We start from the raw sequence: 14,673 nt of genomic DNA, 5'->3' as shown, positions 1-14,673 counted from the left end.
AGACGAAAGCTAACAATAAGGCCAGGTTTCCCCTGCTGTCCAGAAGTAGAACATTCCTGTGAAAGCTGAAATGGCATAAAGTGAAGAAACAGTTATCTCAGGTCACATCTTCCTAATGGAAACACAGATTAAATAGAGATAAAACATAGACGCTCACAGTCCAAAGCTATGACGGCTTGATGCTGAGATGCTGAGTGTAGTTCCTGTGGCAGGAGCTTGGCGATACCCCTCTTGCTACTCAGGGTGCTCACTGCCTCAATAATGGCATCTACTGAACAAATGCTGAACACTGTTTTCACTTTTCTGTAAAAGCAGTAGTCCTCTTTGGATTTCTTTTGTTTAGCAGAAATAGATACTAACCTAGGTCTTCCATAAAAGCAAAGATGCATAAAGCAGACTTTGAAGAAAAAAAGAGATGTCTGTAGAGCCATATCCATTAACAAAACAACATTGGTAAATGGAGAAAATATATAAAAATAGGAGTAGAAGATTAAACGGGTACTTGATCTCACTTGTGAGCATTCTTTCACTGTTGCAGTACTACACTAAGTCTAGTTGTAAAGCTGTACTATAGACAAGATAGAGATACTTTTCCTCAGCAAAACAGGGACATTTTGAAAACATTTTTAATGCATTACTGAGCTTATGCAGATTTCTATACATCACCGTTCATAAGCTTTAACAGTACAAAAGCACAGTATTTAAGTTTATATACATACACGCACACACATATATACATGATACTGCTTTTTATAGTTTGTTATGAATAAGAGATGATAAAACAATTCAGGAAAATGAGGATTATTGAAATGGTAAAATGGGAAAGGAATACATGTAAGGGTATTGATAACGTTCTCATTTTTCTGATTGGTGGTATGTTAATAGCATATTGCTTACATGCATAACATGTATATGTAACAGGATTATTTTAGAAATGGAGTATAAGGGAAAGTGCTTCACACTGAAGGTAAATTAGACAAAAATGAATTATCGTTGGCTTATTGCCAAACATTGTAACATTGGAAATTAGAATCAAAGAGTGTATCCATGATTCAGTATTCAAATAGATTATTTTCATTTCCCTTTTTCACTTGTGTGTATATATGCATATATTTTATGTAACTGAGTTATATTTAGTCTTTATTTCATAAAGTCTGTTCCAAGTTACTACCTCATCTAAGTTTCATTTTGAACAGTTGTTTAACACTTCATCAAATAGGTACAGCATAATTTTTCATTATTCTAGATATTTTGGAACATTTAGGTTGTGTTCACATTTATTGCTGTGAGTAATACAGTGTGCATCTTTTCAAAGACTGGCCTTATGGAATTTTAACCTGTGTCAATGGGGCAATAATTCCTTTCAGGCTAAAATAGCTGTGGAAGCTCAGAATAAGTATGAGAGAGAATTGATGCTGCATGCTGCTGATGTTGAAGCTCTCCAAGCTGCCAAGGAACAGGTTTCCAAAATGGCCTCAGTGCGTCAGCACTTGGAAGAAACAGCCCAAAAAGCAGAGTCACAGTTGTTGGAATGTAAAGCATCTTGGGAAGAAAGAGAGAGAATGTTAAAGGTATTATTCATAATAGAATGTTCTGGAGAATTGAAGGGTTTGGGGTTTTTTTTAATTGTTTTTTAACATACATTGGAAAATCTGTTATTATATGATAGACTCTTGGCTTATAGGATGAAGTTTCTAAGAGTGTATCTCGCTGTGAAGATCTAGAAAAACAAAACAGGTTACTTCATGATCAGATTGAAAAATTAAGTGACAAAGTCGTTTCCTCGATGAAGGAAGGTGTACAGGGTCCATTGAATGTATCTCTCAGTGAAGAAGGAAAATCTCAAGAACAAATTTTAGAAATTCTCAGGTAAATCCGATAAATTCTTCGTGCTTTACTTCTGTGATGAGCAACAATTATGAAGTTACACTGTAAGTGTATAAATTAGGCCAGTGGAAGTTATGTTATTTAGGTAAATAAATATAAAGCTTGTTTTGTCACATAGAGTCAACAAACCCACTACCACCCAATTGGTGGTCACTTGACATTTAGACATACACCGATTTAAATATATGAATTCAAGTTGAATCTGACAGTAAGAACTTGAATGGCTTCCTTAGAAAAGTAAACGCCTTTCAGATTTATTTTAAAGTAGAAACCACTGTTTGAAAATAGTTTTTAAAGTGAATAATTTTGTTATCTTAAAAATTATCCAAGTTTTTGAATGTTCTGTTACTGGCATTAATCTATTCAAATCACATCTTACATATTTTTGTAGATTTATACGACGAGAAAAAGAAATTGCTGAAACTAGATTTGAAGTGGCTCAAGTTGAGAGCCTGCGATATCGACAAAGGGTTGAACTTTTAGAAAGAGAGCTGCAGGAACTTCAGGATAGCCTAAATGCTGAAAGGGAGAAAGTTCAGGTATGTACCCTAAGCTTTAAGAAGGTACTTGTTAAATCAAGAGATGTCCTCATTTCAGTTTCTAGTAGCGTAATATTTAGTTTGAAAGAAGCATTCTTCTTAAACTCGTAAGTTCATTAGATGGTAAACATCGGCGCAGTGCAGTGATAAGAGACTTAATGATGAACAAGACTACGTGGTTTCAAGTTCTAGTTCATACTGTTCGATGTGTTACTTGGGCATCTTATTTAACGTCCTTGTCTGTAATATGAGGGTGATAAAAACAGAATTGAGTTAGTGCACATGAAACTTTCGAATTATGTCTGGTGCACACAGAGTGCTTAATAAACTTCAGTTATCTTTATTTACTACATTAATTGTCATTATAGAAATTAGTCATCTACAAAAAATGGTTGAATTTGCTATGGAATTTTCTTTTTCTCAGCAGAGGTGTAAAATGTAGTCAAAAGAGTCAACCAAAGTGGGGAAAAAAGGTGTTTGGTGAATGTATGACCAGAACACAAGCTCAACTGTGTCCACTCAACCAACTGAAAGCTTATTACTGCGTAACCTCATTCTGAGGAGATGCAATAATATAACTCCACGTCTAGAAAGAAGGAAATTAAGACCTTGAATCATTTATCTTCTTTTAACTGATAGATGGTTGGAATGGCTACTAGAGAGAAACCATGAAATAGGAGAAAGTGGTTAATTGAACAAGTAGACTTACGGGATTTACATTTTCAGACAGAAATGAAAAGTTACAGAATTACGTCCTATTGAGAAAACAACTCAAATTTAAATATCTCACTATGGAAATAATAAACAGACCCTCTGATTCAGTGGAGCTAACGCAGGAAAGAGCAGAATCAGGGTTTCTAATGAAGATTGTATATTCTTTCAGTCTCCTGTGTTTTCTTTGCTGTTCCTTTGGACTACATAAAGGCAAATAATACTACAAAATACCCAGCTCAGCCAAGCCTAACATACAAAGGGAGAGAGTCAAGAAGTAACCTAAGTTATATCTAAAATAATGTCTGCCCAGGTCAAGCAGTGTAGCCTGGCAACCATGAACGATAGCTTTAAAAATGGTAAAGGTATAAAGTAATACATGCAAAAACTAGATAATGGTACTCAGAACAGAAAAAATGTTCTTCACACATGAACAAGTATTCAGTAAAACTGCTCAGAATCAAAGTGATGAAATAATTGAGTGAAATGAAAGAGTTTCTGAAAAAGAGGGGGAAAACTGAGGACCAAAATAACATCATTTTAGAACTGTTCCTGAATTCAGTGTAGCAAGAAAAAGAATAGAAACAGGAAGATAGAGGGCTGGATTAATGTTTTTACCTAATGTAAATATTTGTTGGTGAGATTTGTAGTATCTTTTTACTTTCATCTTTTAATTTCTTGGCATGTTTGAACTCTGTAATTGGCATGAATCACAGAAAAATAAACATGTAAGACTCCTAAAAATTGTTTTAAAAGTTGACATGTAAATCCTTTTTATAGGCAACATTAGAGCTGGTAGGAAAACATAGACCTTAATCTATTGCTAAATGTTGCTGTACACATATGTTTGAAATCTTTAGGTAACTGCAAAAACAATGGCCCAGCATGAGGAACTGATGAAGAAAACCGAAACAATGAACGTAGTCATGGAGACCAATAAGATGCTGAGAGAAGAGAAGGAGAGGCTGGAACAGGATCTACAGCAGATGCAAGCCAAGGTTTGTAATTTACAAATGAAGAGTAGAGAGACATATTTTTACTAATGTTGTAAATAAATTTTTGCATCAGATATTAAAAAAAAATACTGAAACCATTTTCAGGTCAGGAAACTGGAGTTAGATATTTTACCCTTACAAGAAGCAAATGCTGAGCTGAGTGAGAAAAGTGGTATGTTGCAAGCAGAGAAGAAGTTATTAGAAGAAGATGTCAAACGTTGGAAAGCACGTAACCAGGTAAATTTAGTCAAACCCATTCCAAAACATAAAAACATATTGATTTAAAATAATAGGGTAAAGTTTAAGAGGATAAAAATATTTGATGAGCTAGTGGGAAGTATTTTATATTGATCAGTAAAAGTCTGACGGGTTTGTTACATATACCTATGTGTCAGGCATTAAGCTTATAACTAAATTTTTAAAGTTTTGGTTATACTGTCTGTATTTTTTAAAAAAGCTAAATTGTCTATTTGTATTCCAAATTTAGGCTTTTGCTTTGTCTTTAAAATGTTTTTGTACATGAGAAATGGATTTATATAATTCATTGAAGCACTTTAAGAAGACTTGTTCACTGCAATATTTTGGTGGGTGGGGGCAAGAAGACAAAACCATATAGCATAGTATGTTTGGCTTCCCTGGTGTCTCAGATGATAAAGAATTTGCCTGCAGTGCAGGAGACCTGGGTTCAATCCCTGGGTTGGGAAGATCCCCTGGAGAAGGGAATGGCAACCCACTTCAGTATTCTTACCTGAAAAATCCCTTGGACAGAGGAGCCTGGCAGGCTACAGTCCATGGGTTCACAATGAGTCAGACACCACTGAGCAACAAAATGCACCCACACATTAATTCAGTTCAGTCACTCAGTTGTGTCTGATTCTTTGCAATCCCATGGACTGCAGCACACCAGGCCTCCCTGTCCATCACCAACTCCTGGAGTTTACTCAAAACTCCTGTCCATCATGTTGGTGATGCCATCCAACCATCTCATCCTCTGTCATCCCCTTCTCCCACCTTCAGTCTTTCCCAGCATCAGGGTCTTTTTCAGTGAGATAGTTCTTCACATCAGGTTCCCAGAGTATGAGAGTTTCAGCTTCAGCATCAGTCCTTCCAGTGAATATTCAGGACCGATTTCCTTTTGGATGGACTGGTTAGATCTCCCTACTGTCCAAGGAACTCTAAAGAGTCTTCTCCAGCACCACAGTTCAAAAGCATCAATTCTTCAGTGCTAAGCTTTTTTAATAGTCCAACTCTCACATCCATACATGACTACTGGAAAAACCATAGCTTTGACTAGATAGACCTTTGTTGGCAAAGTAATGTCTCTGCTTTTTAATATGCTATCTAGGTTGGTCGTAGCTTTTCTTCCAAGGAGCAAGCATCTTTTAATTTCATGGCTGCAGTCACCATCTGCAGTGATTTTGGAGCCCCTAAAATAAAGTCTGTCACTGTTTCCATTGTTTCCCCATCTATTAGCCATGAGATGATAGGACCAGATGCCATGATCTTAGTATTCTGAATGTTGAGTTTTAAGCCAACTTTTTCACTGTCCTCTTTCACTTTCATCAAGAGGCTTTTTAGTTCTTCTTCACTTTCTGCCATGAGGGTGGTGTCATCTGCATATCTGAGGTTATTGATATAACCTCACATACTATACACACACGTAGTATGATTAGAAGCTGTAGCTCTGTATTCAGAGAAGAAGTTGGAAATCTGCCTTACCTCATACTAGCTATGTGCTTTGTGAAAATGAGGACATTAATCTTTCTCAGATAATTTTTCTTGATTTTGTAAATGACATAATCACCCTATTCATTTTATAAAAATTAAATAAAGCAGTTCACCCAGCACCTAGAAAATGCTCTAAAGAACTGCTCATATCTGAATAGGGTTTTAAAATTTAGAGCCCCTTCATGCTTTTTTATTCACACACAGAGTCTGAAAAATCCAGAAAGGATAATCTGCCCAAGCCTAGATATATTCGTGTTAAATTATGCTGCCTTCTTTTCTGGTTAATGGAATCAATTACATGTAAGAGTATTTTCATTTTCTTGTTTTGTTTGTAATGCATGATGAACTTTTTTTCCCTATATATGTCACTTTAATAAAATTGGGTATGTAATATTAAAAGCTTATAGATTCTTTGGATCCCTTTATTTGACTCTGTTGTAACTATTCTGAAATGTTCCTTTGCAACTGTGAAAAATAATGAATAATGAATGATATTTGCTTTGTTTTCCCCTTTCATTTTGGCTAAACCTCTTAGCTAAACAAAGGAACTAAAGCTTTGATTTTATTTTCTTATAATTTGATGATTGATCACTATGTATGCAAGCATCTAATGTAAACATAATTAGATACTCTGACATTTTAATATAGCACATTAGTTTCATAAAATTGTGTTATGCATTGTTCCTATTCTAGCATCTAGTGAGTCAACAGAAAGATCCAGATACAGAAGAATATCGTAAGCTGCTTTCTGAAAAGGAAGTTCACACTAAACGTATTCAGCAATTGACTGAAGAAATTGGAAGACTTAAAGCTGAAATTGCAAGGTATATGGACTAATCTCAAATTGTATACAAAACTTGGACAATCTTAAAGAAGTTTGCTTCAGTCGTGTCCGACTCTGTGCGACCCCAGAGACGGCAGCCCACCAGGCTCTCCCATCCCTGGGATTCTCCAGACAAGAACACTGGAGTGGGTTGCCATTTCCTTCTCCAATGCATGAAAGTGAAAAGTGAAAGTGAAGTCGCTCAGTCGTGTGTGACTCTTAGCGACCCCATGGACTGCAGCCCACCAGGCTCCTCTGTCCATGGGATTTTCCAGGCAAGAGTACTGAAGTGGGGTGCCATTGCCTTCTCCGACACTTTCTTTAAATGTCATAAAAAAGAAGAGGAACACACAGCAAACACTGTATGTGGCCTACAAAACCTCTAGATTTTGCTATCAGGCAGATGTGGATTAAACTCTGGGTACTGTATAGAGTAAAAGTGTGCATGTTACTTAACTTATAGCTCAGTTTTTCTCATCTCTAAAATGGGTATATATGGCATGTAATAAGTCAGTCACATTTTTCTAAAGTACCACAAGTTCATAAGTTAAGGAATTCTCTTTTGAAGTGTGTGTGTGTGCTTTTCTTAGAATTTTCTAAATAAAACACACACTAAAGCAACACAATAAAAATATAACTTTAACAACCCCATGGACTGCAGCCTACCAGGCTCCTCCATCCATAGGATTTTCCAGGCAAGAGTACTGGAGTGGGGTGCCATTGCCCTCTCCGAAAAATATAACTTAAAAGGTTTTAAAATTTGAAGTCTCAAATATTTAGTCTTTTTGCTTTATCCCATCTGTTTTGCTTAGATCAAATGCATCTTTGACTAACAACCAGAACTTAATCCAGAGTCTAAAGGAAGATTTAAATAAAGTAAGAACAGAAAAGGAAAACATCCAGAAGGAGTTAGATGCCAAAATAATTGATATTCAAGAAAAGGTTAAAACTATTACTCAAGTCAAGAAAATTGGACGTAGGTACAAGACTCAATATGAAGAACTTAAAGCACAACAAGATAAGGTATTTTTGAAGTGGTTTTCTTTTTATATATTCTTTATATATATGATTTTTTGATATATACAGTTTTGGTCTACATAATTTATACAGTTTTATGTATATTTAGATATATGGATATGCATATTTGGATGAGTCTTATAAAAACTTTATTCATAATATTTAGTTATTGGTTTTTAATCTTATATGTGATATTTTATTTAGTTTAAGATTAGGTCTTTAGTATGTCCTAAAATGAACCATAAATTCATAAAGAAATAATAGTAAATGCTATGCATTTTTATTTAGTTTCCCAATTTCAAATATTGTTCTTTTCAAAACTATTTTCTTGTAACTCATTAAAGAACTCATTTAGCTGATTAAAATGATATTTATCAAAAAGTGCTAGTTTCTTGTAATTGATCAGGTTGTGTTATTTTAAAGAAGTATTTTGTGTTAACCATCTATCAAAAAGAATTTTTAAATCTTTGTTTTACTTTAGACTTGATTTTTACTTTTGATTACCAGTGGTAAAGAACTTGTATATTGACTTGATTGTGTATTTAGCACTTGTTAGACTAGAAAATATATGAAGAAAAAATTTCAAAATTCTTAGCCCTCAGTTAACCACTATTAATACTTTAATATGCTTTCCTTTACATATGAGTGATTTGTTTTTCTGGATAATTCTGTGTTAAACAGTGCATAATCACTTTGATTAGCTGGTTAATACCCAGTAGTATGGAAAGCCCTAATCTATTTAACTAATAGCTTACTCTTGGACATTAAAGTTGTTTTATAGACGATTTATTTATGAATACCCTTAAAGGTAAGTTTCTTCATATGCTTACTATTTTCTTAGATGAATTTGCAGAATTACTGAATATAAATGTGCAAGTGTATTATTACTGTTTGTCATCTTAGGTCATGGAGACCTCAGCTCAGTCTTCTGGAGACCATCAGGAACAGCACGTCTCAGTCCAGGAAATGCAGGAGCTCAGAGAGACGCTAAGCCAAGCTGAAACCAAGTCAAAGTCACTCGAGAATCAAGTGGAGAACCTGCAGAAGGTATGAGCGGAAGAGAAGTGAAAGGTGTATGTTCCTAATTGTTTCCTTGTTGAAAAGCTGGAAAAATACAATGGAATATAATTCAGTCATAAAGGAATTTTGAAAAAAGAAAAATGTGTTAAACACTGATACTTTCTCTTATTTTACGGAAACATGTTATTTTTCTTTGAATGACTTACGTATGCAGATAATACCTAATCATCTTGCAAGTGTCCACTCACTTGATTACCGTTTTATATTTATACTTTCATTTAATCTAAACAAATTAATAAGTTTTATGCTTTAACTCTATAGGGGATGTAGTTATATTGATTTGGCTAAATTACATGGTTAATACTTTGTCTTGCTTTAAAAAAGACTTTATCTGAGAAAGAGATAGAAGCAAGAAGTCTCCAGGAACAGACTCTGGAGCTTCAGTCTGAACTTGCACGACTTCGTCAGGACCTTCAAGATAGAACCACACAGGAAGAGCAACTCCGACAGCAGATAACTGAAAAGGAAGAAAAAACAAGAAAGGCCATTGTAGCAGCAAAATCAAAAATTGCACATTTAGCTGGTAAGTTTCTATATGCTTTATGATTCGAATTTGATGGTGAAAGTTGGTTATTTGATACAGGCTTACAATTAAATGGGAAAGAAAAGTAAATACTGCCAAGTGACTTCTGTGTATGTGTTTGCATACTTTAGATATTAGGTTTATTTAATTGGATTCAAATTACAGCAGTTTTAATTCTCAAGTAATAAGGATATCCTTAATTTATGATGTCTTTCTTAATTGTTAACTGATAGTAGATAGGGAGTACAGCTGTCCTTCTGCTTTAGTGTGTAACTATTACTGCCTTCTGATGGTAACCCTTTGGGTCCATAGTATACTGTCCAGAGGCCTTCTGTAAATTCTAGGCAGCATTCTCAATGAGTTTTCTGTACCTCACTCATGGAGGGCCCCATTAGCCCTTCAGGGAGAACATCATGTCAGCTATATGAGGATCCCAGTGCTACAACACTCAGGGCCTTACTGCACCTTGCTTACCAGTCTGGTAGTAGGTAAATAAAATGCCAAGTAGGTTGAATTTTATTATGAGCAGTTTTTTAAATGGATCTCTAAGATAGTGTCCCTGGCAACTTCATTTTTAAAAAACAAGTTTCTTAATTATCCTAGAGTACCTTTTGCTGTAAATTATATGAAATGAAAATTTTATAGTCTAATATATTAAAAATATTTAAAGTCCATGTAAAAGAGCTCCTGCTGACTAGTTTATGGTAGATCCTTTATCTTTTTTGAGATCTTAGTTGGAAAAGCTGAGTTTTTTTTTTATTTTGGAGTATATTTTATATTGGAGTAATAAATACATGTATAAAACCTTCCTTATTGAAATGTAGAGTATACCAGAATTATTGTAGATGCTAAAGTTCAGGAATAGAATCCAATACAGCCTTTGAGTACTTATCAAGTACATAAATATTTTTTGTTTCCACTGTTTGATTATGGTATTAATATAACGATGTGGTTACTTTAGGTGTAAAAGATCAGCTAACTAAAGAAAATGAAGAGCTTAAACAAAGGAATGGAGCCTTAGATCAGCAGAAAGATGAACTGGATGTTCGTATGACTGCTCTTAAGTCCCAGTACGAAGGTCGAATTAGTCGCTTGGAGAGAGAACTCAGGGAGCATCAAGAGAGACATCTTGAGCAAAGAGACGAGCCTCAGGAACCTACCAATAAGGTAATCAGCCAGTTCTGTTTAAATGGCAAATCATTTTTTCTCTGTACATTTTGCTTGAAGATGTCTAGTGATTTAGGAGCCTCTGTCAGAGAGAATTGACAATAAAAAATTTTGATGGCATTGTTGGGTGGACTCTTGTAGGTCTGGCACAATAATCCGTTGTTTTCTTTCTCTAGGTCCCAGAACAGCAGAGACAGATCACGTTGAAAACAACTCCAGCTTCTGGTGAAAGAGGAATGTGAGTTTTGTTCTTTGACAGTCTGTTTATAGTCTGTTTCCTGCTTTTCTTTTAAAATACAGGGAGGACCTAGTCATCTTTGGGGAGAAAAAAAGTTTGTGTTATAAAATTATATAGTTGAAGAGCAAGAGGCTGAGGTGAGACAGGTTTAGGAATCAACAGTTAATATGTTCTGCTTGTCAGAATGCACCACTGTAGAGTATCTCTAGCACAGTTTCTAATGCTTAACTTCAGAACTTCTTCAATAAGAGTTTCGTAATATTTAGTGAACAAAAAATATAAAATTGTACTTACTGTCTTTAAGTAACCCTGGCGTTCTACAGTCCATGGGGTTGCAAACAGTCTGACATGACTGAGCGACTGAACAACAGTAGTACTTACTGCCTAATTTTTTTCCTAATCTGCCAAAAATCTACTCAAAGCAATGTTAGGAAAACAGTTAATAAGGTTTGAGTGCGTATTCAGTTCAGTTCAGTTGCTCAGTCGTGTCCTACTCTGCACCCCATGAACTGCAGCACGCTAGGCCTCACTGTCTATCACCAACTCCGGGAGTTCACCCAAACTCATGTCCATCGAGTCGGTGATGCCATCCAGCCATCTAATCCTCTGTCGTCCCCTTCTCCTCCTGCCCCCAATCCCTCCCAGCATCAGGGTCTTTTCCACTGAAGTCAACTCTTCACGTGAGGTGGCCAAAGTACTAGAGTTTCAGCTTTACCATCAGTCCTTCCAAAGAACACCCAGGACTGATTTCCTTTAGGATGGACTGGTTGGATCTCCTTGCAGTCCAAGGAACTCTCAAGAGTCTTCTCCAACACCACAGTTCAACAGCATCAATTCTTCGGCTCTCAGCTTTCTTCACAGTCCAACTTTCACATCCACACATGACCACTGGAAAAACCATAGCCTTGACTAGACAGACCATTGTTGGCAAAGTACTGTCTCTGCTTTTGAATATGCTATCTAGGTTGGTCACAACTTTTCTTCCAAGGAGTAAGCGTCTTTTAATTTCATGGCTGCAGTCACCATCTGCAGTGATTTTGGAGCCCCCAGAAATAAAGTCTGACACTGTTTCCACTGTTTGCCCATCTATTTCCCATGAAGTGATGGGACCGGATGCCATGATCTTCGTTTTCTGAATGTTGAGCTTGAAACCAACTTTTTCACTCTCCTCTTTCACTTTCATCAAGAGGCTTTTTAGTTCCTCTTCACTTTCTGCCATAAGGGTGGTGTCATCTGCATATCTGAGGTTATTGATATTTCTCCCAGCAATCTTGATTCCAGCTTGTGCTTTTTCCAGCCCAGTGTTTCTCATGATGTACTCAGCACACAAGTTAAATAAGCAGGGTGACAATATACAGCCTTGACGTACTCCTTATCCTATTTGGAACCAGTCTGTTGTTCCATGTCTAGTTCTGACTGTTGCTTCCTGACCTGCATATAGGTTTCTCAAGAGGTAGGTCAGGTGGTTTGGTATTCCCATCTCTTGAAGAATTTTCCATAGTTTATTGTGATCCCCATAGTCAAAGGCTTCGGCATAGTCAATAAAGCAGAAATAGATGTTTTTCTGGAACTCTCTTGCTTTTTCCATGATTGAGCGGATGTTGGCAATTTGATCTCTGGTTCCTCTGCCTTTTCTAAAACCAGCTTGAACATCTGGAAGTTCACGGTTCACGTATTGCTGAAGCCTGGCTTGGACAATTTTGAGCATTACTTTACTAGCATGTGAGATGAGTGCAATTGTGCAGTAGTTTGAGCATTCTTTGGCATTGCCTTTCTTTGGGATTGGAATGAAAACTGACCTTTTCCAGTCCTGTGGCCACTGCTGAGTTTTCCAGATTTGCTGACATATTGAGTGCAGTGCTCTCACAGCATCATCTTCCAGGATTTGAAATAGCTCAACTGGAATTCCATCACCTCCTCTAGCTTCGTTCGTAGTGATGCTTTCTAAGGCCCACTTGACTTCACATTCCAGGATGTCTGGATCTAGGTCAGTGACCACACCATCGTGATTATCTTGGTCGTGAAGATCTTTTTTGTAGTTTTCCTGTGTATTCTTGCCACCTCTTCTTAATATCTTCTGCTTCTGTTAGGTCCATACCATTTCTGTCCTTTATTGAGCCCATCTTTGCATGAAATGTTCCCTTGGTACCTCTGATTTTTTTTATGAGATCTCTAGTGTTTCCCATTCTGTTGTTTTCCTCTATTTCTTTGCATTGATCACTGAGGAAGACTTTCTTATCTCTCCTTGCTATTCTTTGGAACTCTACATTCAGATGCTTATATCTTTCCTTTTCTCCTTCACTTTTCACTTCTCTTCTTTTCACAGCTACTTGTAAGGCTCCCCAGACACCCATTTTGCCTTTTTGCATTTCTTTTCCATGGTGATGGTCTTGATCCCTGTTTCATATACAGTGTCACGAACCCTCGTCCATAGTTCATCAGGGACTCTATCTATCATATCTTGTCCCTTAAATCTATTTCTCACTTCCTTATAATCATAAGGAATTTGATTTAGGTCATGTCTGAATCGTCTAGTGGTTTTCCCTACCTTCTTCAATTTAAGTCTGAATTTGGCAATAAGGAGTTCATGATCTGAGCCACAGTCAGCTCCTGGTCTTGTTTTTGCTGACTGTATAGAGTTTCTCCATCTTTGGCTGCAAAGAATATAGTCAATCTGATTTCAGTGTTGACCATCTGCTGATGTCCATGTGTAGAGTCTTCTCCTTTGTTGTTGGAAGAGGGTGTTTGCTATGACCAGTGCGTTCTCTTGGCAAAACTCTAGTCTTTGCCCTGCTTCATTCCGTATTCCAAGGCCAGTTTTGCCTGTTACCCCAGGTGTTTCTTAACTTGCTACTTTGCATTCCAGTCCCGTGTAATGAAAAGGACATCTTTTTTGGGTGTTAGTTCTAAAAGGTCTTGTAGGTCTTCTTAGAACCGTTCAACTTCAGCTTCTTCAGCGTTAACTGGTTGGGGCATAGACTTGGATTACTGTGATATTGAATGGTTTGCCTTGGATACGAACCAAGTACTGCATTTCGGACTCTTTTGTTGACCATGATGGTTACTCCATTTCTTTTAAGGGATTCCTGCCCACAGTAGTGTATTAAGGTAATAATTACTGGACATTCACTTCAGTAAGCATATGTGCTTTACTTTTGATGGAGTATTTGTACTTTATAAGGAATGTTTGTATTACTTTTTGTGAATTATTATTTTCACGTTTTTCTTTGCATAAGTGCCAGCATGTCAGACCCACCAACAGCCAATATCAAGCCAACCCCTGTTGTGTCTACACCAAGTAAAGTGACAGCTGCAGCTATGGCTGGGAATAAGTCAACACCTCGAGCTAGTATCCGCCCAATGGTTACACCTGCAACTGTTACAAATCCTACTACTACCCCAACAGCCACAGTGATGCCCACTACACAAGTGGAATCACAGGAAGGTAAGTAAAATAATAGCAGATCTGATTGAACCGACAGTTTTCTTAGATTTATTATGAGAAGATGAGTGTAATTCCAAGGATAAATGAGACTTCCCACTAAAGCTAACATCAGACGCCATAGTAAAAGTGGGCAGTTAGTATTTTCAGGTGTGTGCCTCCTGGGTTACTTGTTAACATAGCATATTTCCTCCCTCCATCATTTTTGCTTTGTTTTGTTTTCAAGCTAAAGAAAGAGGGAAATAACAGCCTTATAAATATATGTCATCTTTTTCAGGACCATGTTTTTCACCTCTGTTGGCTAAGAAAGATGATATGAAATCCACTTTGGAAAACTGTATTAAATCAGTGATTCATCCTAAACATCACTTCTTCACTAAAGCTATCTGATCTTTTCATTTTTTTCTCCACTTTGTTCCCATGTCACTTTCTTAGTCATTACAGCACTTAAACAACCACATTTTATTCAGTTGAATGTTTTTTGTTTTTTTTTTAATTCCACTTGATTGAGCTTCTCAAGCAT

At 36.5% G+C, this 14,673-nt stretch overlaps 1 protein-coding gene across 1 annotated transcript in view; it reads left to right on the top strand.

The window, feature by feature from the left end:
• TPR (translocated promoter region, nuclear basket protein) overlaps nt 1-14,673 on the top strand; it is a 63,458-nt gene that overhangs the window by 25,977 nt on the left and 22,808 nt on the right. Inside the window, exons 26-37 of the mRNA XM_052654263.1 lie at nt 1,368-1,571; nt 1,685-1,869; nt 2,279-2,426; nt 3,998-4,135; nt 4,238-4,369; nt 6,554-6,684; nt 7,496-7,706; nt 8,604-8,747; nt 9,105-9,303; nt 10,265-10,470; nt 10,647-10,708; nt 13,945-14,153. Of these exons, the coding sequence (XP_052510223.1) occupies nt 1,368-1,571; nt 1,685-1,869; nt 2,279-2,426; nt 3,998-4,135; nt 4,238-4,369; nt 6,554-6,684; nt 7,496-7,706; nt 8,604-8,747; nt 9,105-9,303; nt 10,265-10,470; nt 10,647-10,708; nt 13,945-14,153 (1,969 nt within the window). The remainder of the gene's footprint in view (nt 1-1,367; nt 1,572-1,684; nt 1,870-2,278; nt 2,427-3,997; nt 4,136-4,237; nt 4,370-6,553; nt 6,685-7,495; nt 7,707-8,603; nt 8,748-9,104; nt 9,304-10,264; nt 10,471-10,646; nt 10,709-13,944; nt 14,154-14,673) is intronic.

Source organism: Budorcas taxicolor, chromosome 16 (genome assembly GCF_023091745.1).
Source record: "Budorcas taxicolor isolate Tak-1 chromosome 16, Takin1.1, whole genome shotgun sequence".
In the NCBI taxonomy this organism is placed as follows: domain Eukaryota; kingdom Metazoa; phylum Chordata; class Mammalia; order Artiodactyla; family Bovidae; genus Budorcas; species Budorcas taxicolor.
Note: the sequence above shows the minus strand (reverse complement) of the source record. Positions and strands in the feature narration are given on the sequence as shown.